Source organism: Empidonax traillii, unplaced genomic scaffold, assembly GCF_003031625.1.
Source record: "Empidonax traillii isolate 1590-97213 ecotype Southwest subspecies unplaced genomic scaffold, ASM303162v1 scaffold418:size511083, whole genome shotgun sequence".
NCBI lineage: Eukaryota > Metazoa > Chordata > Aves > Passeriformes > Tyrannidae > Empidonax > Empidonax traillii.
The window spans coordinates 134,901-160,350 of record NW_020955611.1 but is presented as its reverse complement, the minus strand read 5'-3'; the positions used below and the strand labels follow the sequence as shown (position 1 = coordinate 160,350).

Genomic DNA, 25,450 nt, shown 5'->3' with positions numbered 1-25,450 from the left:
ACTGGGCTGTTCCAGGGTCTTTGCTGCGCTCATCCTTCACAGGTGTTTTTGCACAGGGCTTCGTCCCGCGCTGCGCTCGCACTTCGTTCGGGGCAGGAAGCTGCTTCCTCGTGGGTTAAATCAAGTTTAAGGAAAGCGTTATTTTATAGCCGCTAAATTAGGGATTCTAGGCCACTCTCACCTCCCCACTACCTCGGTTTGGGGCTCCTGCCGACACCTGATTCTATCACCAGCCCTAATAAGGGAGCTTCCCATTTCCAGCCTCAGCTGTGTGTTTCCACACGTCCTGACATAGCTGTTTTCTGGAACTCTTATCAAATGTGTTTTACAAGTACAAACTGCATTGTACAAGCACATCATAGAACGATAAGGGCTTGAAATGGATCTTAAAAACCCTCCCATTCCAACCCCCCTGCCTGGAGCAGGGACACCTTCCACTCGAGCAGGGTGCTGACCTTCAACGCTTCCAGGGCTGGAGCATCCACAGCCTCTCTGGGCAACCTGTGCCAGTGCTTCACCACCCTCACAGTAAAAAATTTCTTCCTAATATCTAATCCACATTCACCCTCTTCCAATTTGTACCCATTGCTCCCTTGGTCTGTCACTACAGCTGTTGGCAAAGAGTCCCTTTCCAGCTTCCCTGTAGTCCCCCTTCAGGGGGGAAGGCTGCCATGAGATCTCCACAGTGTTCTCTTCTCCAGGCTGAACAATCCCACCTTTGTCATGGTACCTCTGCTTACCTGTAGGCGATAATGGAGCTTGCAGAGGCTCTTCTTTCTGACACAACCTAGAAGGGCGGAACTGTGATGTTTAGGCTTTGTGGAAAACATAGATACCTTTTTCCCAGAAAGCATCTTGTATCTATCTATATGCCTTCCCAAAATACAATACAGAACAGACAAGTTTCTGAAGCAGTGTCCAAGAAGTCTTCTGCTGCTGAAATGAGTCATAGTAGCAATCTGATGTTAAAAAATGCAAGCCCTTTTATTTTGAATAGCTGCTGCTTGCAAAATAACCTTGCAGCTGACATGAAGTGGAAGACCCATTTGCCAGCTGTGAAGCAAGTTAAGGCCAAAGCTGGTTTTGCAGAGAAATTCTAAAGTTACTATAAATAGCAGCTTCGCAGTGTAAATTATTAATTGAAATGCACTATTTTGGTTGTCATAATTTTTAGTTCTGATATGACACAACCAAACTGGAAGACAAAATCTGAAATACCACTGCTCGATCAATGTATTCCAATATAAATTGAAGTTTTTTTCCTTCTTTTAAAAGGTAGTGTGCTTTTTTTTACTACTAAAAATTTGGAAATTTTTAGTAAAAGGCACCCCCTACCCAAAGCAGCAAAACCAAGTTTACCTTCTGCCGCCCTGTTATGCTCTAGAGAGTTTGAGCTCATAAACTGTCAATACCAGTACATATCGAAACAACAGTGGCAAAAATCCAGCAGCAGTTGAAACTCCACAGGTGAAATCACAGACAACAGGAACCTGCTAAGTATCAACAGCCTATTTCTGTTGGAGAATACAGACTTACAATTATATGGCAATTATATGGCAAGATGCTTAAGCCAAAACAAGCAGCATGAATACTTAGAAAAGCTTTACATTAAATAGGTAATTTGGTGTTAGTGTGACAGGTGAAGTTTCTGCAGCCTTATTTCAGATAGCCTTAACCAAGAACTTGAGCCCAGGATGGTTTGGGTTTTTTTTATAATTCTTGGCTGTAGTGAGGTTTGGATTCAATAATTCAGTGAGCAGTACTAGCCCCAGTCTGTATGATGTGATACAGCAGCTGACAGGGAATCAGAACACAGGTCAGTGTGTCTTTCCCCAGCTCAGGAGTTTCTTGCAGCCTAGAGAGCTTTAGCTCATATCACCACAATGCCTTCAGGCAATAGAGTAGTAAAACTGAATGCTTTTGCAGTATTAAAGCACTGGAGAGGAAGAAAGCAAGCAGAATAAAAAGAGAAGGATAGAGTAACCTTTCCATTATCTATTTGAACTGATCCTCTTTAGGGGCAAGAGAAAAAGAGCATAAGGCAAGTAATTTGTCCCATATAAAGCATCTGGATTAGAAGGGTTGAATAGGCTTGGAGAACCCCCATGGAAAGGGAAGTTATACTGCCAGACACAGATCACAACACTCACCTGACAGTTTGGTTTGCTAGATACTCAAAAGGACTTCACATAAGAGCTTTTGGACAGGGATCTTTTAAGTAATCTAAGATACTGCAGGATCAGAGGATAGTATCCTCCCAGGGACAGCAAACTGATTAAAAGACAGAAATCACAGGGCATAGAATAAAAGATCAGTTTTCACGCTAATGGAAGGTCAGTGGTGGAGTCAAAGATTTGTGCTGGGGTCTATATTCCTCAACACTGTTTTAAAAAAGGAAATAGAGTGAGATGAAAAAGTATTAAGAATGAGGAGTGACAGGTGAACCTTCTAATGTTGAGTGACTGGGAATTTTAACAGCAAATTATTTCCAGCACAGGTAAATACGGTGATAAACTCTGGGGGAAAAAAGCAAGAACCTCAGTTTTTCAAATGAAGGGAATGACTTGGTTTACCACTCACTCACAATTACCACACCAGGATCTAGTATCAGTAACAGAGCAAACTTTTGTAACTAAGAGATAATAGCACACCTTGAGTCATTACAGGAGGCCTGTAAATACCCAAGTTTTGAAAGCAGTGAAGGGAATGTAACTCCCTGTAGAACCAGCACAGCTCTGTGAACGGGCAACGCAAATGATCAGATGTATCTGCTAGTTCCCCTGTAGAGAAGTAACTGAATTGTCTAAAACTATACAGGTTGTTTGAGAGGTAACTGGGCTGAGGGCGGAGAAGGAAATAAGCATGACAGAGATCAATAAAAGCTGAATGGTTTGGAGAACAGCTGCAGCAGTACACCAAAAGTTCTCCAGCCTCTGCAGCTGCTGGTGAGGCTGGAGTCATGAAGGCTGCACTCCTGGTAGCCGTTCATCTCCAGCTGTGCCTTCCCAGCCCTCCAGCAGAGGTCAGGGAAGACAGCTGGTAGCAGCAGCTCAAGACTACAGACAAGTTTCAGAGCCTGAGCTTTGCTTTTGCACACTATTTTAATGAATGCAGCAACTCCATTACTGAGAAAGAAGTTTTCAAAGGAGCTTAAATTGAATAGAATCCAATGTAGAACATTTAGAGAAACACTTCTTTTCCCCCAGAACCTGGGCCAGAGTGCAACTTCATCACTTCATAAATGGCACTTCAAAGCAGGAGAGAAGCAGAATGAAACTACAAACAAAAAAATGGCTTTAACAGAAGAGATTGGAATAGGTAGAAAGAGAGATGAGTTTTACTTAAAGATCTTTCTGAGAAAAGTCACTGTGGAAGAGTACATGCTGCATCTTAAGACCAGTTACTTTTACAAGTACAGACCACAGTTTTTCAAAGATCGCTGTCAAGATTTGTAATAACTAGCAGCTAATTTGAATACTTCAAATTATTTAACCTATAAAGCCCAAAACAGAGTTCTTAACACCTGGTCTGTTTGTTTCAAGACTGCTCACTAATCAATGCAAAAATATTCCAGGACAGTTCCTCTTCCTATGCTCCCCTCCACCCCACAGGACAGGATTTCTGTGGAACAGCTCATAACTTCAGGGAAGACAAACAAACAGACCTCATTCTCCTCAGTTATCAGACACCCTTGGCATTCATCACAGCAATCCAACACACACTTGATGTTACAAATCTTCTGTGTTACACAGTTTATGGAACATCTGAGGAATATTCTGTATCTGATTTCAGAGGGAAACAGCTGTACTGCAAAAAATCGCACGTGACAAGTTGTAAATGACATAACTCAAATAGTGCACGTTTATTCTGAACGGTATTTCTAAAGAGTTTGAGAAAAACAAAAACATGCTCCTGATGTACAACAAGGGCAATGATATAGATTAAAATGGACCATCTTATTGTAAAGAATTTGCTCCCCCTGCAACTTAACTTGTAACATGGAGAATTCATCTGTAAACTGCGTAACAGCATACCTTTGACTAAACCTTGAACTCAAGAGACCAGGGGTGGTCTTAGCCAAATTAATTAGGAAGCAGTTGCAGATTCAAAAGAAACATCCAAGTCAGCAAACACTTTACAAAACACAGACTTTGTGCATAGCAGCTGACCCTGGATTACAACATGGGGGAGAATAAAACAATTTGGGGAATCAAATTTTTACTAGACACAGGGCACCATCAAGATTTAACGAAATATCACATAAGTTTGTTTCAATTGTAACAATATGTCATATTTAGTTGGCAGGTTTAACCATTAGCTGCATCATGTAAACTCAGCCAGTTTCTGCATACACAAAATAAATTCTCTCCCTTCCCCCTCCCAAAAACGAGGGATCTCTCTTCTGGATGATTCTTTTTCTCCTGTACCATGGTTTCCTCTAGTAGGAGTCTTTTAGTAGATAATATCTTCATATTTCAACCGACGTATGACAAAACCAGTTGCAGAGATTCAGGAATAACTTGTATATACACAATTTACACTCTAAAGCTGTTAGTCACACACATTTTTCTTGCTAGATCTTCACCAAAACAGGAAGTGCTGGTGGTTTTTTTCCCCACTGAAACTCCCAACATTTGAAAAATTTACTTGTTCAGAAGCTGCTATTTTCAAGCTAAAGGGATGTGCTGCTGGAGCAACAACCAAAGTAACTGAAGTTCTCTGCAGTAAGCCCATACTTCACACAATTTCAGTGTCTCTGGGTAACAGCACTAAGATACAGCATTCTCCTCCCTCACTCACCATGGCTGATATACTAATAAAATACAACTGTTTGTCATCCAGAACTAATGACCTTCACTTGCCCTTATCCATGTACAGGGAACAAAGCTTTCTGTGAGATTGAGATTAAACCTTGTATTCAAGATTCAACAACTGTTTTCCAGGATTAATAGTCTGGGAAAAGGAGTCTTAGATTTGTGGTTATTCTCTCTTCCACCTCCTACAAAACATTTTATCAGAAGTTACAATGAGGCAGGTCTGCTGTGGAATAGGAGCTTTAAGAATTGTTTTCATGGATACATTCATAGAATGATGGCAGCCCAAAGCAAAAAGAGACAGAAACAAAGGTTAATCCAAGTAAGTTCAGACATCAGACTCGTACTTTTAAACCTGAAGGAAAACTGTCTGTAAAACACACTGATTTGTGGAAGCCTACGACAACAGCAAATCCTAAGAGTTCATATCCCCACACCCATCTACCCAACCCAAACATTTACCACTTAGTTCTAGAAGAATGAAGAGCACTTTGCTTGGCACCAGAGGCAGCTATGGTCTGAGTTACAGCTGTGCTGCACAAACATCCTCAAATACAATACTATCTCTCTCTCTCCCTCCACATACTTCTCTTGGTTTGGTCTACAGATGGCCAGGGAAACTATGTTGGCATATGACAAGCTAATTGTGCTTCAATACACCCCCTTCTAGAAAGATGCTGGAACTGCCAATATAATGACCGTAAGCAGGTCCTAGCCCTACTGAAAATAAACTTTTGTCAAAACTAGGCTGCCTCTGGCCAAGGGAACCGTTTGCATCTTTCTAGCCAGAGTCTGCCACCGAGTGTTGCAAACACAGGTGCTCAGGCCACGCAGATGGGCTGTTGTTCTTAACGATCTGCCCATCCCCAAGACTCAGTTAGTGCAAACCCAGCAAATTAAGCAGCTGTTTTCCAGCACAGGTCAGTCAAGATGCACTCCAACAAACGCTACATACCTCTGGGAAAGAAGGAGTAATTCCGTAGCAGCTCATGTAGTCACCCCCTGGATATCAAAGACCACATAATGTGCAATGAGGGGTGCCATCCCTTGCCTCACCACAACTCTTGGAATCCTTGGTTCCCAAGTCACCCTCTAATGACTGGACAGCACCTACTAACCAGATGTGTGCTGCAATGCGCACTATAGATTGGAGGCTTTCAGAGCGGATGAATTCAAGATGCAGATTTAAATTTTAAAAAGCAAACAGGAAAGGAATGCAGTTCAGCATCTACTTGGGGGATGGGGCAGGTTGGTGTTGTCTCAGCTCAGTGCACTTTCCCAGGTGCTTGGAGAAGAGTCCAAGCTCAAGTTGGTATTTATATTGGCATACATAAAATCACTGGCAACAGTGCATAGGAAAGGAGCACTGATATTCACGCAAACAAAGCATGAAAGGATGCAAAGCAGAGCTTAGTACAGTTCACTGTAGCCTCAAGTTTACAGTACTAGGAAGAAGCCAGTCAGCCTATTTTCCAAACCCATAAAATGCTCTAATATATGCTGCTTTCTCCGGTGCTCCACGAACACCCTCTCACAAGAGGAGAACTGCATTATTACTACTGAACAGGGAAAGGGGAAAATAATCCTCAAAGGAGCAAACTGTGCAGTTCTTCACCATCTCCTCCTGAAGGAGCACATGAACACAGCAAGCCAAGCCAAGCCAACCCCAGGCAAACCCAGGAGACCCCTGCAAAGCTATGTGACGAGGGTCAGACTCGTGTCCGCCTTCTCAGCTTGCTGCCTGGTTTCCTCAACCCTTGCCTCATCTCTAGATGTGTCACTACAGGTTTAGTAGCTGTAACAAACTGGAGACAGATGCTTGGTTACGTGATCAAAGCTGGTAAGGTGGTCACAGTCATTTTTCCCATCCCAACAGCACAGGTAAAACTAGCTCTCAATGAGCCCTACAGCATTTCACCCATTTTTAAAGCAAGGGTCTTGCCTCAGGATCTGTATTTTTACAAGGTTACTCTTACCAGCACCAGATCTAGCTTTTACTCTGGCAGAAGTCTGCTGGGAGTTGGGTAAATAAAAATAAAAAAAAAACAAACCACAAAGACCACACTAAACCCTCCTCTCAGTCAGTTAAGAAGTGTAGCACCAGCTTGGGTGAGGAGTATTTAAAAAAGCATTCAAAAAGATCAGCCCAGGCAGAGTGAAAAGGTATGGTAAAGTAGCCCACCCTTCTCAGCAAAAGATGGAGGAAAAAGCCATACTCAAAAATATTGGGAAGAACTAAATATACTTTTTTGAGGTGGGGAGGGGTTTAAGAGGAAGAGTGGGAAGTACTGAAGTAACATTCAAAGGTTGGGGGAGAGTAAAGTACCCTGTAGGTTATAAAAAACACGATAATGTAGGAGTCAAAGGACAAGATATTGCTTTGCCTTTTTTCCCCCCATTGGATTTACATTCTGCTTACTGAAAGAGTAATTCTGAAGGAAACTTGTCATCAGGATAACCTGCTCAAGCCCTCCACACCTCGAACTTAAAAGAGATCTGCACACCTTTTCCCACCCCAACAGAAAACAAAAAACCAAGCCCCCTCAAAAAGAACCCCACCAGAAAGGAGAGCTCAAAAAAAAAAAAAAACCAACAAACTAAAACCAAAACCAACCAAAACCCAACCCCAAACATGATTGGACAATCCTTGGAAGAAGCATTACATTTTGTTGGAGAGAGGTCAAGGAATAAAAAAAAATTAGGATGAAGCGGTGGAGTAAAAAAAAAAAAAAAAAAAAAAAAAAAAAAAACCCTAAAAAAAAAAAAAAAAAAATCAAGAGGCCTCTCTTTCCTTATTTGGCGACAAGCAAGTGCAAGAAAATGTCCGCTGGGGTTTTGTTCAGTTGTCGGTCTTTTGCACATCTGCATTCTGGCCAAGACAAGGGGCTTTGAGGTTTTTCTGCAGCACGTGGGCATCTGCGGGCTCTATCCTCTTGTAGTAGTTTTTCTTCGTCTCGATGATCTCAAAGCCAAACTTTCTGTAGAAGTCAATTGCGGACTCATTGCTGATCTGGACATGCCTGGGACAGAAGGGAGAAGAGAGTGACAGGTATCAGTATTCTGCCTCCACACCCAGAACGGTCAAAGAGAAGATAAGAAAAGGAGCTACCTAGCTCCTTCTAGCTGTTCTAGCTGTCTAAAGACAGGGACAATGGTGTAAATTGAGGATTGGAAATTCTGGTCTTCCCAAACCAGTTCTGAGCTTAAACTCAGCTTCTGGATGGCCCATGGCAACCAATAGTAGTAAATGTTTCCCCTCAGTAAAGCTCTTTTAAGGAATACAAGATAGCAGAGAGACTCTAAAGCATTACTACCCTCAGTAATTACAATTTTTCTTAATCTGGAAATGGCAGATATTTTGTGGAAATACATAACAGAGTTTCACTGTAGGGCCAACTTTAACATCCTGTAATAAACACTTCTCAGATGACCAAAGGAATCATCTGAGTGGTGATCCCAACACACTGCAACATAAAACTGGCAACTGTGTTTAACATGATTTTTAACAGCTTGCTCATTTCTAATTACCCCTCTGTCTTCACAAAAAACCTATGGCAGCACAAATCCCTGTGGATTTAAAAAGTCCTTTCCCCTTTCTTGCCCCTTTCACCTATTTCACCCTGAGTTTTACAGACTTTGCTAGCAAATTTCAAGAGTTCAAGGCCTCCAACACAAACAGCCATCAGTGCTTCATCCAAAGTGACTAGGACATCTATTTGCACAAGTTTTATTAAAAAAAAAAATTAAAGAAAGGAAAAAAAAAAAGTTTGGCTCAAAAGGCATTCATTAAATTCAGTGGACACCACACAAACTCATGAATCACTTTGTCATGACAACACGCTGAATAACCATAGAACCAAAGCAACTCTGGAAGCAACAGCAAAACAAAATAAAAGATCTCAGTGTTAAGCCCAATAAGCATCAAATAGCTAAAAGGAAACTTCATAATAATGACAAACTTAGGCACTGATGTTAAATTGGGTGCTAAGCTGCATAAATACTATAGACAGAATATACACAAGCACCTATAGACAGAATATACACAAGCACCAGACATAGTAATAAAATCAATGGGCCACTAAAAGAACTTTGTTATGCCCAGTTTTGGGGGTTATTATCATTCCAGAATCCTTACTCCGGGAAGTGTAACGAAGGATTTGGCTTTGTGCATTACAACCAGCAAACAGCCTCTTCACTGTGCATAGCAACGTGCAAAAACGAAAGCCCCTGTGCCATTAGCAGGTTCATTACCACTTCTGAGGCAGTAGAGCAGGAATACAAGCCATAAGCAGCTTTACTCAGACTCCTCTTTAAAACACGTTTCTCTTACAGAGGTAGCACAAATAAACAACAGTAGAGGATGTGGAAGACTTTGAACCTCCATGGCAGAGGTGGACTAAGCTTGAGGAGAAAGTCACTCCGTTTATAGTGGTATCAGTGTATGAAACACTCCTCACTCAGCATCTCCAACAGTCCTGGCAAGAATTCAGGGTGTAGTTCTGCGGCAGCACAAGTCCATTCACGCCGTACCTGCTGTGGGACTATCTGTAGCAGTGCATCGTGTGTGTAGTGGTGTAAGCAGGTAGTGATGGACAAGGAAAAAGCTGGCTTAGAGAAGTGATCAGGCCACAAAAACTGCATCAGCTCACTTGTAATTGCACAAAAGACACCGATGCACAGGATGAAGTGTGAAGCCAGCAGCAGAGGAGAAGGATGGCTTTGGCATCTATGGATTTCAGGCTTCTATTTCCAGGGAGACCTATTAGGATGGCTGCCCTCTACCTTGGTGCTTTTTCTCTTGTCTGCATCATGCCAAGTGCTTGTGCAGATGTGCAGTTGATTGAAAAGAAAAAAAAAAAGGAAAACAGCAGAAAACCTTCACCAGAACCACACTAAAACAAAAAACAACACCCAGAAACAAAACTGAAAACAGCTTCCTCAGCTGGGTCAGGGCACTGATCTAGTTTATTGTGCTGCTGCACAAATAGCTGACCTGTCAGTGTGCAAGAACGGGAATAGCAGTTGGGCCTTACTACTGAATGTAAACTTTGAGTGCTTGCAAGCATCTCTGATCTGATGTTCTAACCCACAGCGTGCTGTCACAACAGACAGATGGCAAATGCATCAAAACTGCATGCAAGACTGAAGGCAACATTGCAGGATAAAAATAAAATCCTTTATAAAAAGATGTTTTTGGTCATACAGTGTAATTTTGCTCTAGAACATCATTTTGTAACTAAACCACTTTCAAATTCAGCAATCTTGCAAAAACCCTTGTAAAGCAAACAAGCTTTTGGTATTCTCAGCATCACACAACAAGCCTAGAACGTGACTCCTGGCTTTCTTGCTAGTTCTTAAAATAATTTGTATGACCCCACTGAAATACATACTAAAAATGCTCTTGGATCTCCCTGCCTTTGCTCCCTCTCTACCTCTGTCATCTCTCAGAAAATACATGGGTATAACTCCTTTACTTACAGATAGATGTTGTCAAAAGTGCCGTCTTTTTCACAAATGTTTAAGACGTGATTCAACATTTTAGTTCCTGCCAAAAGGTAAACAGATACTTCAGAAAACCAGAAAGGCACAATTAAGTACTTAGCTAGGTGCTTTCTTGAGGACAGGCAGGTTAACTGTAGGTAGACCAAAATGACAGAGCTTGTGAAAAGTAGGAAAGGCAAGTAATAGTGTGCAGGCATTTCACTGTCTCTGACTGCTCACAAACTTTAATTCATTGTTGCTTTGAAGAAAATAAAAAACCCCACAACAGCCCAGAAGCATATTTTAATACTAGCTTCAAGGTCTCAAACTCACCTCAAAATACGGTCAAAACAATGTATAAAGCAGTGAGAGCACTGGTAAGTTTTTCTACCAAAGACCTAGTAAAATAATTTAAAATAAAGTTATCTTCTCATGCCAGTTGATCAAAGCAAATGGGTTACTGTAAGTTCTTGCTAAATCTGGCCTATGTATTTGCAATGTAGAGCAAAGAACAAAATGCAGTATAGACAGAAACCAGGTACTACCCCTGAGCAGCAATGATCAGTAGTGATAAAGACAAAATAAACAGAAAATTTGTACATTTAGAAGAGTGGAGGGAGAAGCCAATGAAGGAATGTTGCGCTCCGTTTATGTACGACTTGCATACTGGCTACATACTGCTAACAAATTATTTCATCTCTCTGCATGAATTTTCACATCCAGAGAAGCAGAGTATTTACATCATGGTATGATAATATGGTTAAGATTAAAATAATCTGAAATCCTGAATTAAAAAATTCTAGAAAATGTCCATTTCTGAAAGAGAGGGGGAAAAAGAGCACATAATAAATCATACTCTTTCCCCTAAGTCTCTTCCAAAGAAATCAGTGGTCCAAAAGTGCACTAACCTTTAAAAATCTGAAAGCACATTTAGAATGGTGCACAGCACAGCAATCTGGTTTCTCTGATGACTCGGATACAAAAGATCCTCCTTACCTATTCCTAGCCTTCGATAGGGTGCCAGGCATCCAAGTGTCATGATGTAGAGTCTCTTCTGATTCTGGGAGTGATCCACCCTACAGCACACTGCTCCCACTGCAATATCATTGAAATAGGCTGCCAGGGAAAGAAAGAAAGAAAGAAAGGGTTATCAGTCACAAATCTCCAACTATACACACAGGTCCTTCATTTACATCCTAGATCTTCCTCCCTCCCCTCCTGCTAATTGTCCCATCCAGATAAAATATCATATACTGTGGATTCACACTAGGAGTGAAGTTACCAGTGGTGCTCTAACACAGTGGATGCTCATTACCATTCAAACCAACCAGCAGTGACATCAGGAGGTAAGCTGGCAGCACACAATTGTTTTCTGCTGGAACAGAAAACATGCCTATTCCCAGTGGGATGTAATCTATTTAGAACACAAACCCTCTGAGGCTGGGACTGCTGCTTTTTTTGAAGTTCCCAAAATGTTATTTTTTGTGATGTAAACCAACAAAATAGAAGGAGCTGCTGTTCAAAACCATTATGGACAGCAACAGTGAGCACTTCTGCCACCACAGCCCACAATTACCGGCAAGAACACTTGTACCTAATTTGGCTAGCTCGCCAACCTCCAGTACATCCTTGTAGAACTTGTCATTGTAGCTGACAGGAAAAATGACCTGGTTTAGCCTCTTCAGCTGCTTAATGTTGTGTGGCGTCACATCTCCCAGCTCGATCCGGCTACTGGAACAAATCAAAACATGCTTAACATCTGACACACTGCAAAATTTTTAAGGACACAAAAAATTAGTTATTTTATTTATGCTTAGAAAACTGTCCCACCTAATCATCAGTTCAACACACATTTGAACTGCCATGTCCAACCTATACAATTAAGTCTTATGTTGGTGGCTGATATAACTCCCAAACCTAATTTCAGTAAGTACTATAGTCAGAGATATCTCAGGCCACACTTAACACTACTGTACCATAGCACATGTGTGGTTTTGTTGGGTGAAGAACAGGAGAACACGAATCTCTGCAGAAGTATACTGTTAATTGTCCCCCTGATCATCAAGATCACAAGGGGAAAGAAAGGAAAACCCCAAAAGAAAATACCAGAGGAACAGAAATCTAGAACAGAGACCAAGGAAATGAAGTCCTTATCCATGCTTCATAGACAGCCTTAATTTTACCACCTATCAATATAAAGCTTATGCTTAGACAAAGTCACTACTAGACGTATTTCTCTAAAATGCAACAATACTGTGTAAAGCAAACATATTAGGCCTGTCAACATGCAAGCGTGCCCCTCTCAAGGTGGTATCTGCATCTACTACGATCATCAATCAAGTAATTCTTCCTGCTCACTGAGAGTAGAATCACAACTTTAAAATACCAGTACTGAATTAAACTGAGAACAAACAGACCAAGCTTCTCTCTTTTCTAATACTAACTTCCTGACAGAAACACTCCATACACAGAAGCAAACCTAAAAAAAACCTAAAGAAAAATAAATTAAGAGATCAGCTGGCCCTGGGTGAATGTAAGCAGTTTTAACAAGGTCTACAAGAATGAAAAATAAAAAACCCAAGATAATCAAAATCATTTCCCAAATGGTCACCAGAATACGAGGGCAGGTACAAAGCCAATACACATGGAATTAGAAATGCACAGAATTATCAGTTCACCTCAGCCCTGTTTTTACTGAATACATATGGGCAACCAGATTGTTTTCTACCCAAACAGCAGGAGAGATACTGCTCGCCTTTCAAAAAAAGTCAAACTCCATTTTCAAAGAAGCAGCTTTCTAAGATCCTTGTATGTCAGGCTTGAAGTTCATTCTAGTAATGTGCTACTTTCCATCTCCAGTGTCTCTTGTGCCTAGGCAGGTTGTTGTTCAGATACGTTAATGCCTAGGACACAACAGCACAAGTTAATTTAAATAACACAGTGACACAAAGAAGATATAATAACCAACAACTTCTTTGTCTTCAAGAACTGTAACAAGCAATGCAGAGTATAATCTGTCTCTGTTTTATTAATAACCTTGGTTATACATAAAAACCCCCTTAAATGATTAAGACTCCAGATATCAGTTTTAGTTGTCCCTACCAATGATGTGTGATAAATGCACAACACTCTCTGGGCATTGTAGGGCAGCCTGCAAAACTATCAGAAAAAGCTACAGGAATGGAGCCTTTAATGTTCACTTCAAGAACCATAACTTACCTTCACACCTACTTCCTCTTTTTACAGCAAAGAATAAAGTCCTCAGTTTTGCAGAGATATCAAGGCTCACCACTGCATGACGCAGATCAGACAATCTCCCCAGTGCTCCCTACAGAAGCTACACAACTTGTAAGTAGGGCCTATCTTTTAGAGGACCACCAAGCATAAATGGACAATTGACAATTTTGTAATTCTCCACGACATTAATATGTTTGAGTTACTGCTTTGAAGTAAAGGATGGCACTTACATATCAACTTGCTGACTTTAACCTTTTTGTCACACATCTGCCAAAGAGATTAAAAAGCCCCCTAATGTCAACCATCTCATGTCAGTGTGGGTTCTTGCAAAGTCTTCTAGGCAGCTCCTCATCTATCCTCCCCCCATCACACTGCACATGTCAACCTTTTTTCCTCCAATTGCAAAGGCACTTGCTAAGCAGTAAATCCTGGTATTTTGCCCCTGAGCTCTGCTCAGTTGTACAGCCATCTCCTGAGAGACATCTCACTACGTGGATAGCATGTTCTCCAACAGTGATTTCAAGAATGACAAACGAAGCAAAAGACTCCATATTCTTGCATTTCATCCATGTCAAGATACCCAGGCATACTACAGGTAAAAACAATAGGTTATATGTCTAAAGTTTCTTGCTATAAACCACTACCAAACCATCATACTGAAATAGTCTGTAGTATCTCTTTTCTGTGAGTCCTACCACAGCCAGCCCTTTGTTTCACAACCTTTTCCATCTCCTAGATTATTTTTGCTCTCAAGACGCCTTTCTTCATGTTTGCCATTTGTCTGAGTCCCTTTGGTAATTCTATTCCAACACACAGTAGCTTCTGAGCTAGTAAGGATGATCTCCTCACAACACAGAAGTTATTGGATGGTGGAGAAACTGTAATGCTTGCTTTATGCCCTGCTGTTCAGCTTAGCATGGCAGAACTTCTTCAGGCACACAGAAGGAAAGCTGTGCCCTTTTCTAATCCCAACCAGCAATGCTGCTACCTCTTCCTCACAAAGGGCAGGAATAAAACTGGCATGTCTGTTCCTGGGTATATTTCTATCTGTGAGAGAGTTTTGCTGGAGCAGAGCACCTCAGTAACCTTGTACTAGGAGAGATGAGAAGATTGAACAGCCACCTTTGCTGCCATCTGCATCAGAGTGGAAACCAAAGGGAGCAGGTCTCAATTGCCCAGGTAGGTCAGATTAGCTGCAGCGTAGAAGGTCAGCGAGGGAGGAGACAAATCTCATACTCATATTTAGTCATGGAAAGCCTAGACCTTTTCTCCAAATGATAGTATATTAACCTTGGTGATACTTTTTTTTATATAAGTAATTCCAAGCTTCAGCAGATCAGCAATGCTAGCATGATGAATTCACAGCAAAGTGGTGAACTCACAGCAAAGTTGTTATACAGCAAGTCCCTTTCGATACTTGAGTAAAAATCTCTGACATAGACCATCATCAGGTAGAGTGTTTTCTAATATTATTTTAATATTAATTAGTTACTAATGAAACAAATGAGGCATTAGAAGGCAGTCGCTATGAAATATTTATGATGACAGTGCAACAGGACACAGATATATTATCACAGGCAACCAGGGCAGGATGTCTAAGAAAAGGACCATGGCCAGAAGACAGACCTTCACCAAGAAGGTTTCAGACAGACAATAAATAAATAAGTGCAGAAGCAGAGTCTAAGGCTGCTGGTAGCTGCTGAGCTGAGACATCACCCCTGAGGCTGGCATCAGGCCAGAGAAATGAGCTCCAGGAGTAGGCTTCTAAAAGGTGCTTGTTGACAGATTTTCTTGAGCCCTTAGACTTCCCCCCCTCTATCTCTCACCACTTGCCACATTCACTGCTGCCTCCTGCCATTTCCTGCTGCCTGCCTCCTGTGCTCTGTCACTAGCTGGTTCCTCGCTGCTCGAGAGTTGCACCAGGGCCAATATTTTATCCTGGAGGAAAATATGAAAAGGGTTTGAGAAACACTGCAGGAAGCATAAATCAATATGCTAAATACATCTGTTTAAATAGTATGCACTAAAACCATAAATTGCTTTAATGTATAGTACTAGCTGATTAAATCAGCACATCTATTATGCACAAAAACATTTAATGGGCAAACTAAATGAGGATGTGGAAAGGAAGACCCACATCATGAGAGTTCATCATTTTGCCTGAGGACAGTGTGGCAAAAGTGCCACTGTGGCCTTGAGTAAAATCATGGGAAAGATGGCACTGCTGCCAAAAGCAGCAGTCTTGCTGTCCCCAAGCCACACATTCCTGTCTTCTTTTTGGCACAAACATTTGTGCAACCATGTGGTGAACCAACACCAATTAAAACTAACCTAGCCAAAAAAAGAAAAGTTTAGTTTTAGCCCACATCAGTCCCTTGACTGGGTTCACCACACAAGTCTCACCAGCATAAAGAGAAAACAAGTTGCCAGAGGCAGAACTTGTTGGTTCTTGAACAGAAGTGCCATCCTACCCCAGTTTAACCTGGAAGCACTGTGCAAGGGCAGCATGAGGATACAGATCTGTCAGTACATCTGTGAACACAATACCATGTCTAGCTGATATTGTGCTACACTTTATCATTTGCAGAACAATATACCCTTTAAGGACTTAAAAAAACTACTCCAAATATCCAAGTCAAAGCACCTGTAACAAAGGATACAAAATGATCACTCCCTTCTTTTCATTGGAGTAAATCAAATAGCTTTGTGGGGCTTTTTATTTTTAGTTTGTTTGTTTTTAACAGCTACTTACAGCTACACCTGCCTCTTCAAGCTACCTCTCAGCCAAATAGGTAAGTAAGTTTGCCTTGTCAGCTAAGGTCTGATTAGGCCAGTCCTATACATTCCCACTCAGTAGCGTGTGTATCAGAAATACCTATCCTCTGCTGTTGCAAAGAAAAAAAATAAATGTATGAGCCCACATTAGCAGAAAATAAAGATGTGTACAGAGCCTGAAGCACCCAGAAGGGACATGCCCTTCCTTAACAGATTATTTGATTCTATGATGCCGATAATATTACTAAGAAGATACACACTACTGACACCCTACATCTCAAATGGCACTCCATGGAGCATGCAATAGTCAACTGTACTCCATCTCAACTTCTGGAACAAGTCAAGCACCCATCCCAAGCAACTACTTTTAACATGGAGGAATGAGGGATTCCTGGGTCATCATGTCAGGTCTCTTACTACTACAGTGTTCAACAAATCCATACCCTTTCCTTGCTGGAATAACAGCCCTCTGAAGCCACTTAAACATCTTCTATTGTAAGGCTGTTCCCAAGATACCATTACTCCCATAGTTAGGCTTTCCTCTCATTTCCATCCTAAATGTATTCAAGTCTACCTATATGCTGTCTGGAGATGATGGGTACCAATAATGCCCATCACATATGCCTTTTCAGAGTTATGATCTCTTTATACTTTTCTTCTAACCAAAGCCAAGCTCCTGGCCTCCTCTAAGACTGGCTTGCAAATCCTACTATTTTCATACTAGCTCTTCTTCACATTCCTTCAAATTAAAACTTAATTTTCCTTAAACACAGCTAATCAAAACTGCTGGTAGCACCCCAAACGCTTCCTATGGTCTTGTATAATGACAATAAGCTTTTCCTGTCTCTACCAGAAGCTTTTTTCCTGACATACCACAGAATCACGGAACATTCGGAGTTGGAAGTGACCCACAAGGATCTTCAAGTTCAACTCTTAAGTGAATGGCCCATACAGGGACTGAACCCACAACCTTGGCATTGTTAGCACCAATATCCTAGGATCCTTGCATTTCTCACAACTGCAGCATTCTGTGACTTGGTTACTGGGGAAAAAACATTGAAACTTCACTAGTAAAGGGAACTGGTTCCTGCTGCATAAGGCTGCTATCCATTAAAAGCTCACAACAACACTGCCTAGTGATGTAAGAGCAGAAGTGAGGAGTGATCCACAAAATCCGAATGGAAGTGTGACTTTAGTGAGGTGACATGCACCAGTTACTGAAACTGGATGCATGCCCAGAACATTGGCATTAACACTCCTGCTCTTGCATGCCAGTGCCCTAAGTATCCTTCAGCACTGGCTAGAAAAAAACCTCACACTTTTTGTAGAAACAAATGCAATTCCAACTAGTCCCCATGCAGTTGCATTCCTCTACCTGCAGTTTACTACAGGCCTGTTATTTAAACACAGTCTATTTTTCCTACAATGTCTTCAATTTATAATGGTGGAAGTAACAGAGGCTAAATGAGACACTAGTGTTACTTACGCTAAGACTGCCTTTTGCTGCTCAACATATCCCAAAGGAGAACTGCTACACAGAATGACAGCTCAAGAAGCAGCCAATTTCCAGAGTTACAGTTCAAGAGGAAACACAAATTCAGTCCCAGGGAATATCAAGTGCTGAATACTAGTTTAGAATGAACCTCAGGGAGAAAAAAGGGGAATCTTGAGTTTCTTAATGCTGTAAGAATCTCAGTCTCATTCAACTTTAAATAGTGCAAGCCTCTCCCTAGAGGGACGTGCCTGACTGAAACAGATCTCCACGTAAATGATAGCTGGGCTTGGCTTATTGAAGGCATCTGGCCTGCTAAATTTAGCAGAGCTGTATCTGAGACTTGCAAAACTTACTGAGGTACTGTCAGTCAGGAGAGGGAGCGCAGAGAAATGGGCCCTAACGAATTAAGAGGACTTCAGAGAAGGTTTGTCACCTGCCAAGTGGCCGGCTAAGCTTTATTGCTTCTATTCCGGCTTCCAAGTCAAAGCAGGAGTCTAGACAGGATAATCCACTCATAAAATAAAACCAAACCAGAACGATGAATGCTACAGACCTGAAGGGTGTGGCTTTGCTTAGAGTCAACTCCAAGGCCAAAAGAGCTTCTCCAGTGTTTTGGGTTCAGGAGTTGTTGGGTTTTTTTGGTTGCTTTGTTTTTGTTTGGGTTTTTTTTAATAGATGAGCTGTCTCGCTATGCACACAAGTTAATCTACTTCTTGTGGGCAGACCAGTATGTTTTCAATTATCTCCAAGATCTGTGGGCTGTGTACCTACTCTGCCTCACTTGTCAGAAAACCAGAAGGATACGTACAAACCTAGCATGGAAAAATCTTACCGATTTGCTTCTGAGTCCCCTGATCTTCTTTAGCCCCATTTACTACTGAAAACATGCATTTGCACAACACCTGATACCCTGCTGGAAGTTACTTCTGGCTGTATGCTGGCCTGCAGAAGGCCAGTGATATATGGAAGAAAGCTAAGCAAGTAAACTGGCCAGTCTCCACATGCAAGAAGTGAAGTTATGCTATAATAGCCTCACAGTTTTTCCAGCTCGAAAAAGTTCTGTAAGAGTTGTACTAGACCTCAAACTTAGGCTCAATTGTGATCTCAAAAAAAGAAAACCCTCCCCCACCCAAAAAGACAACCCTAAAACTAAAGTAGCAGCACAATCATGAAGCACATCAGCTGTCAAGATTATGCAAGTGTAAGGGGAGGTAGTGAGGTCACTCCAAAAAGTGTCAAATAAAAATAAACTTTCCTAAGAAAATTAAAAGTGATCTCATTCTGCAGCTGGATACAAAAAACCAGGAATCACCATGCCCACCTGATAGAACTTTCAAACTCCAAAATATCACAAATAAATACAGCTGGCCTACAACAGAAGAGCAGCCATACATACATCATTTAGTTGCCTATAGCGCTCTGATGCTTCAGAGCACCTTGCAGGGTCAAGGCCTAGATTTTAACTCTCCTATCCCAGGTACAGCTAAGTCAGGTGAAAGATGAAACAACTTGCCTGTGATCATACAGCAGATAAAGAGCTGCCAGAAATCCCAACTCTCCGATGCTCATCTAACCACTTTTCCTTATTAGTCAAGTAAGCTCAGAGGTCAGATTTTGATCCATGATTGCAAAGCAGAAGTACTCACTAGTTTGAAAACGCTTCGCTCAAAAATAATTTTGTGTCTCCATTACTTGTATCCTGAGACATCTTATAGATTACTGCCCTTTTCCATATTCTCTGTGTCCCCAGATAGATACAAAAATTATAACACTCACTTGCCTTGTGTTCATGAAGTACCTAATGATCATCAGGTAAGAACACGGGCTTACATTCAAATTCAAAACAGAAGTGAGGCTGGGTTTACAAAGTACCTTATTTACAAAAATATAGCTCGAGGGCACTTCTAGTACTTACATTAGACAACAAACTATAGAATTGACATATCAGGAGAAAATTACTTTTCTGCTTCCCACAAACTATTCCTGTAGGTTACTGAAACACCTTTTCTTACAAATGCCTATGTCCATTAGAATAATTAAAAATAAAGTCAGGGTTTCATGGGTTTCCTGCCTTTGGATGTCAGTCCAGGAGTTGGTGCACTTTTTAAGGTGTTCAAATCACAAATTATATTAATAATATATTGTGAAAAATTACAGAGTGTACTATCAGTTTTATATGTCTACCTTAAAACAATTCTAAAGCAATAATCATTGTAAGCACCTAACTTAGAAGCAAAAAAAGCTATTTCCCCCCCTTCCCAATTCTCAATAAGAAATAATTGCTCTCAAATGAAAATTTGTCCTAAACAGCTAAAACCAAACAAGTCTCCTTTAACTGTAATTTTTAACCTAATTTGTGCTCTTTACTGACAAGTAATTCCTCCTGACAAACTTCTGCTTCTTTAAAACTCCACATACTCCACTTTTTCCCTTCCCCTCTTTCAGCAGGGAGCAGAAAGTAGTCCTGATATTGCCTGCCTCACTCAGAGCAGTAGGGATGCAAGGAAATACTGCACTTCTCTCCTATTGATTCTCAAACAAAGATCCAACATCTGTTCTCTCCTCCACCTCCTCTGGGTAAAAATATCTAGCGCCTTCTCAGATTATTGGGCTGAACACTTTTGATGGTTCCAAATGGGCAGGCTCTTCAAGTTCTGAATAATTTCCACTTGGATAAAAGTGTTCCTCTGGCTCAACCATCACCCATTATTCCCCATTTAAGAAAAGATTTAATGTGGCAAAGGAAGATGCATCATTTCTTGTCCTCAGGAGATGGCAGCAGAGTCTGTGGTATTTGGTGATTAACTAAAGATACTATATTTTTCATAGAAGTGTCCCAAACTAGCAAGCCAATTTTCATATTAACAAGTCACATATACATGCAAAAAGAACTGAATGGTCAAACAGCACTAAAAAGCCAAGATTGGGTTCTAAAGTCCTTCAATAAAATGGCCACAACCCCTATGTTACCTTCCTACCCTCCCAATCCTTCCTACTTTGTGGAATGTCTTAATCTGGTTATGGAATTAAACTCAAAAAGGGTAAGAGTTATAAATCAGGTTAAAGCACCTATAATAAACTGTACTGAGTTTTTTATAACTCATTTAGAAGCTATTAAGCCATTTGTAAGCATCCATATAGGCAAGGTCTGAATTTACCATCCACGAAATTAAATGCAGAGTATAGCTCATACTTTGACATTTCTAGCTTCAGAAAAAGACTAAAAATAAACAATGATTTTCAAGCTCAATTACCTTTTTTTGTCTCCAGTGCATATGACAGTTCAGCAGTTTTCTCAAACTTGAAACTTCCTCCAAAACACGTTAAGCCTAGCACTGTGCCTAACGAATGGAAACAAATCAACAGCTCTGCACAAACTCCATCATAGTAACTCAGGGTAAGAAAAAAACCTCCCTGTTCTCGTGAGAAACACGCACAGCTTCAGGACCTTGAAAGGTTTACTTTGTGAATCCTGGCCAAACAAGCAGAGATACCAGAGTTTACCATAATGATTCCCTGCACTTTAAAAACACTAGCTATGTTTCCTTTATGTTCAGTACTCCCCAGCTGTGATGTCTCTCCTACAAAAGCAGCCAGAATAGCACTAGCCTGGAAAGCCTCTGGATTAGGAAGGTCTCTGTGGCAGCAGATACCTGCTATGAAACATGCAGCCTTAAGGACTCTTCTGCAGCAAGTTAGGTTCCTTAGAAACTACAAAACCTGAGACATAACTGTAAACACATAGAAGTGAGAGGCAGTCTTCCAGGAATTTCTTACTCAAAAGTACTGGACCTTACTTTCTGAGGCAGTGCTTCAACACACAGCCCTCTGCTCTCTGTTTCAATCAGTTTTTCATCACATGGCTCAACACGTGCTGCCACATTACAATCCCACAGGTGTTTCCCATCAAAACTGAAGTTCGGTCAGTGTGACAACGCATATGCACAGGATCACAGGCACTGGGCCCTGCTCAGAACAAGCACTACGTGCTCAGTGTATCTGACAGTCCCGGTCACGCAGCGGGTACAGGCGTACAATGGAGCATGCAGGTCCTGCAGAACCCTCGTGTAACGTGGTCTTCAGGGAAGGTTGGATGCCTTAGTCTCCCAGGTTTCATCTGAACTGAAACAGGCCAGAAACGTACCCTTACTTTAAGATATCAACAGGTCACAGACAGCAATAAGCAAATGCTTGAGAATCAGTGCAAAATTTTGTCTTCTCCTTAAAACCAGTATCTTAAGGACTGTAATGAAAATCCAAAGCCACTGAGCAACAAGTGAATCAACATTCTCAAAGCAGCAAAGCGCAGGGAGTATTATTTACATCTGCTCTACAAAAACAGCCAAATTACTACACACAGTAGAACTCAAGTCCCTCCCACTGGTATTTTTCCTCATGCAAACCCAGTTCTAAAATAGATTTTCGAATTCCAGAACTAACAATAACAACATTTAGGAATACAATAAATGAAAAAATAAATGAATCTCTAGAGAATCATGAGGCTCACCAACAGAACAGTGAATTACCTCCTTTTTTCAAGCCATGTTTCAGAAAAAGAGGGAAACATGAGAGTCTACACTATTAAAATAATTTAGAAGGTGAAGATAGAGCAAACATAAAGGCAAGTATCACCAGTAAAACCAGGTGTGAGCTAATAGCAGTTACCAGTTCAGAAGCTGTTCAACTCACCAAGTAAGAGAAAACTCACAAAATTTTAAGCAGTTGAGAAAGAAAAAATCTCTGAAACCAGAGGTCCTTAGTAGAGGAAGTCACAGACACTACAACCTGCTATGCATTATTAACACACATCTATGTGCTATTTTGAATTCAGAGAGCTAAGAAAGAGGGCTGCAGTAACACATTTAGATCTGAATCCTTTAGATCTGAAATTTCAAAATGTCAGTGAACTTGACAGTTTCTTCTTAAATTCTTTCTCTGCCCAAGTAGACTCTTCATAATTACAGATGACATTACGTGTCTTAGCACTCCCCAGAATCATCCCTGCCCTTTGAGGTGTGGATTACAATGCAACACATACACTCCCAAAAAAAGTACTCAGATGGAGTCAGTTTGTTCAGAAGGACTTATCCACAGTTTTGGACTCAGTACTGAAGACAGACCAGATCCCTTCGAGCACATCAGTTTCTGTATGTGGGGAATTGAAGTTATAGATCTATTTTTGGAGCCATCTTCTGACAGTACTTTAAGGATCTTCACCGATCTTTGTAACTTGACAAACAATTTGGATTTGTTTCAAAGTACTCCTGTGTAATTTATATATTCCTTTTGAAATATTCCCTAGTCCTTTGAGTCTCTCGTATTTAAATGGGGTTATTTTTCAATTTGAGTTCTGTTGGCGTATTTGCCTCCATCTGAAATTTTAGAGAACACCTGGATTCAATATGAGAATCTGCACAAGAATATGAATTTATTCTGCACAAGAACTTGCTGCGTGGTGCTAACAGTGTTTTGGCAAGACAGGAATATCTCTTCAAAGAGATGAAGGAGTACCAGAAAAGCACAGAGTACAGAGCCCAAAGGATAAGTCTTGAAGTAGAACGAGTGATAAAACTGCCTCTAAGTGAAAGTAAAGTAACAGAAATAAAGTTTGATGCTCTGGAAGTAGAAGAGGGGTATGTAGGTTTTTACTCCATAGCTTTTTATTAAACAAACAAAAAAAAAAGTTATGAAAGGTAAAGATGTCCACCAAATGAGAGCTCCTGAGCAGTGCAAGCACAGCCAGGCTCAGTCCCTTGAGGAGCACCCCAGCACACTGCACAGCTCTGGCTGTGACCTGCCAGGAGACCCCCACGGCTCCAGCCAGACATGCCCAGGCTGCTTTCCCCCTCACACATCTAGGTCCCAGTAACCCTGTCCCACAACTGACACAAGGCCAAAGCGAGGCTAAGCTGTAGCAAACAGCAGGACAGTCAACAAAGGATAAAAGGAAACCCAGTTCCGTCGGGAGCGCTGTGGAACAACAATCACATCAACCGCCACCTCGCCTGGGCTAATCCTGCTGCCGCTCTCCTCACAAACTCCACCGTCCTCATTACAAGGTGACTAAGAGTGGGGGTGCCCCGTTCCACGCAGGGCAGTGCAGGTGCAATACCCCAAACACACCTATTTAGTGTCAGCTGAGAGTCAGTTTATTTGCAATCATCGCTGAGCCTCTTTCTACAGACACCTGCCAGCCCTCCACGATGCCTGAAGCTGCTTACACACTGTAAGAAACAGCTAAGAGTCTGTTATCAAGCAGTCTTGTGTGACCTCACCCCAATTGCTAATAAGCTAAACCCCTTACCATTTCTTAGTAAAAGCTTAAGTGCTTCAGCTTCCATTCACCCTGCCTTAAGCTGCCAAACTGGAATAATAATACCCATCATTGCATAACACCAGTTTCAAGGGGACTGGTTTAATGCTCTTTTGAGAAGCAGCTGTGGAAAGCTTCCTTTGTGAGAGCGAAGAAAGTGAGGTACAGGAGTGGAACGATCACATTTCATGGAGCTGAAACTGATGCTGAAATTAATAAACATTAGGAGATTTAACCAACACTGAAAAACCTGTCCCAAAGTGACCTGCACAAGGTCAGACAGGTCATCTGACACCAAAGCAGAATGGAGTGTCTAAAGGCCTCCAGTCTCCTGCTCAAACAAGGCACCTCGTTGCCCACACTGAGCAGGAAATCAGTGTTTCAGCCAACCACGCCTGAAATCTCCGGTTTTCAAGAGCCACAGAGAAGTGACGGGAGGCCGAAAGCAGCGTGCAACAGAAACGTGACACAGAACACAGCTCGTTTGTCATCCATCTACGCCGCACATCCTCCACGTAGCAATTAAAGACTTAAAACCCGACAAAAAGTGCTACGAGAACATTACACACAATAGCGCTGCAAAACCACACACACCCGAGGCTGGCAGCCTCTCTGCACAGACCGAGTGGCGCTTCTTCGCTACTGCCACACAAGGACGGCTGCCCGGCCAGGCAGGGGCGAGAGCCGGATCCGCATCCCCGCCCGTTGTGTGGATTCTCGGGCACCGCAGGGCGGGATCCCCCCCGAGCACGCGGAGCCGCCGCGTCCCGTGGCCCCGGCGCGCCCGCTCCGGCGGCGGCACGGCCAGGAAGGCGCAGGGGCTCCCGCGGGGAGCTCCTGCCCAACCCCAAGCGCTCCCGCGGTAGCGCCGCCGGCTCTTCCCCCGCGGGAAGGGCTCCCTCAGCACTCGCCCCCAGCACTCGCCCCCCGCGAGCCCCGGCCCCGAGGGCGGGAGGGACGCGGCGACACCCCACGAGTGCCGAGGCGGCGGCACCGCTCGGTACCCCGCGCCTCCCTCCCGCCCGCGGCGCCCGGGCCCGCCCCGCTCCCGCTCCGCTGCCGGGCGACGCGGGCGGGCCCGGCCCGGGCCGAGCCCCGCACTCACCCTTTCATGGTGCGTCCGCGGCCTGCCCGGCCTCCGCGCTGGCTGCGTGCAGGGCCCGGCGGTGCGAGTGCAGCTCTGGCCTCGCCGTGCTCAGCGCGGGCGGCTTATTCTCCTCCCGCTCCCACTCCTGATCCCTCTCCCGCTCCCGCTCCACATGGGCCTCCGCCCGCCCCGCCCCGCCCCGCTGACCCCTCACCTCACGCCGCGCGCGCGCCCCCGCCCCGCCCGCC

The 25,450-nt window shown here is 42.5% G+C and overlaps 1 protein-coding gene across 3 annotated transcripts; it reads right to left on the bottom strand.

Annotated features, from left to right (window-relative positions):
* Nucleotides 1-3,834: 3,834 nt before the first annotated feature.
* Nucleotides 3,835-25,376, bottom strand: NAA50 (N(alpha)-acetyltransferase 50, NatE catalytic subunit). Of its 3 annotated transcripts, none has more exons than XM_027894111.1 (5): nucleotides 25,221-25,376; nucleotides 11,890-12,023; nucleotides 11,292-11,411; nucleotides 10,293-10,359; nucleotides 3,835-7,834 (listed from the first exon to the last, which is right to left on the bottom strand). In XM_027894111.1, the coding sequence occupies exons 1-5, from the start codon at nucleotides 25,226-25,228 to the stop codon at nucleotides 7,654-7,656; spliced, it is 510 nt and encodes a 169-aa protein (XP_027749912.1). In that variant the 5' UTR covers nucleotides 25,229-25,376; the 3' UTR covers nucleotides 3,835-7,653. The 3 variants fall into 3 exon arrangements, with proteins under 3 accessions (XP_027749912.1, XP_027749911.1, XP_027749910.1); XM_027894110.1 differs by having other exon boundaries at nucleotides 11,890-12,026; nucleotides 25,221-25,375; XM_027894109.1 differs by lacking the exon at nucleotides 25,221-25,376 and adding an exon at nucleotides 15,359-15,457 and having other exon boundaries at nucleotides 11,890-12,026.
* Nucleotides 25,377-25,450: the final 74 nt, after the last annotated feature.

Bases quoted from the DNA above. Each gene is read 5' to 3' on its own strand.
- NAA50 (XM_027894109.1), bottom strand. From the start codon at position 15,390: ATGGCAGGAGGCAGCAGTGAATGTGGCAAGTG. The intron at 10,360-11,291 runs GTAAGGAGGATC...ACCTTTTGGCAG, and splicing joins CTATCGAAGGCTAGGAATAG to GAACTAAAATGTTGAATCAC. The intron at 7,835-10,292 runs GTAAGTAAAGGA...CTTCTGTCCCAG, and splicing joins ACTTTTGACAACATCTATCT to GCATGTCCAGATCAGCAATG.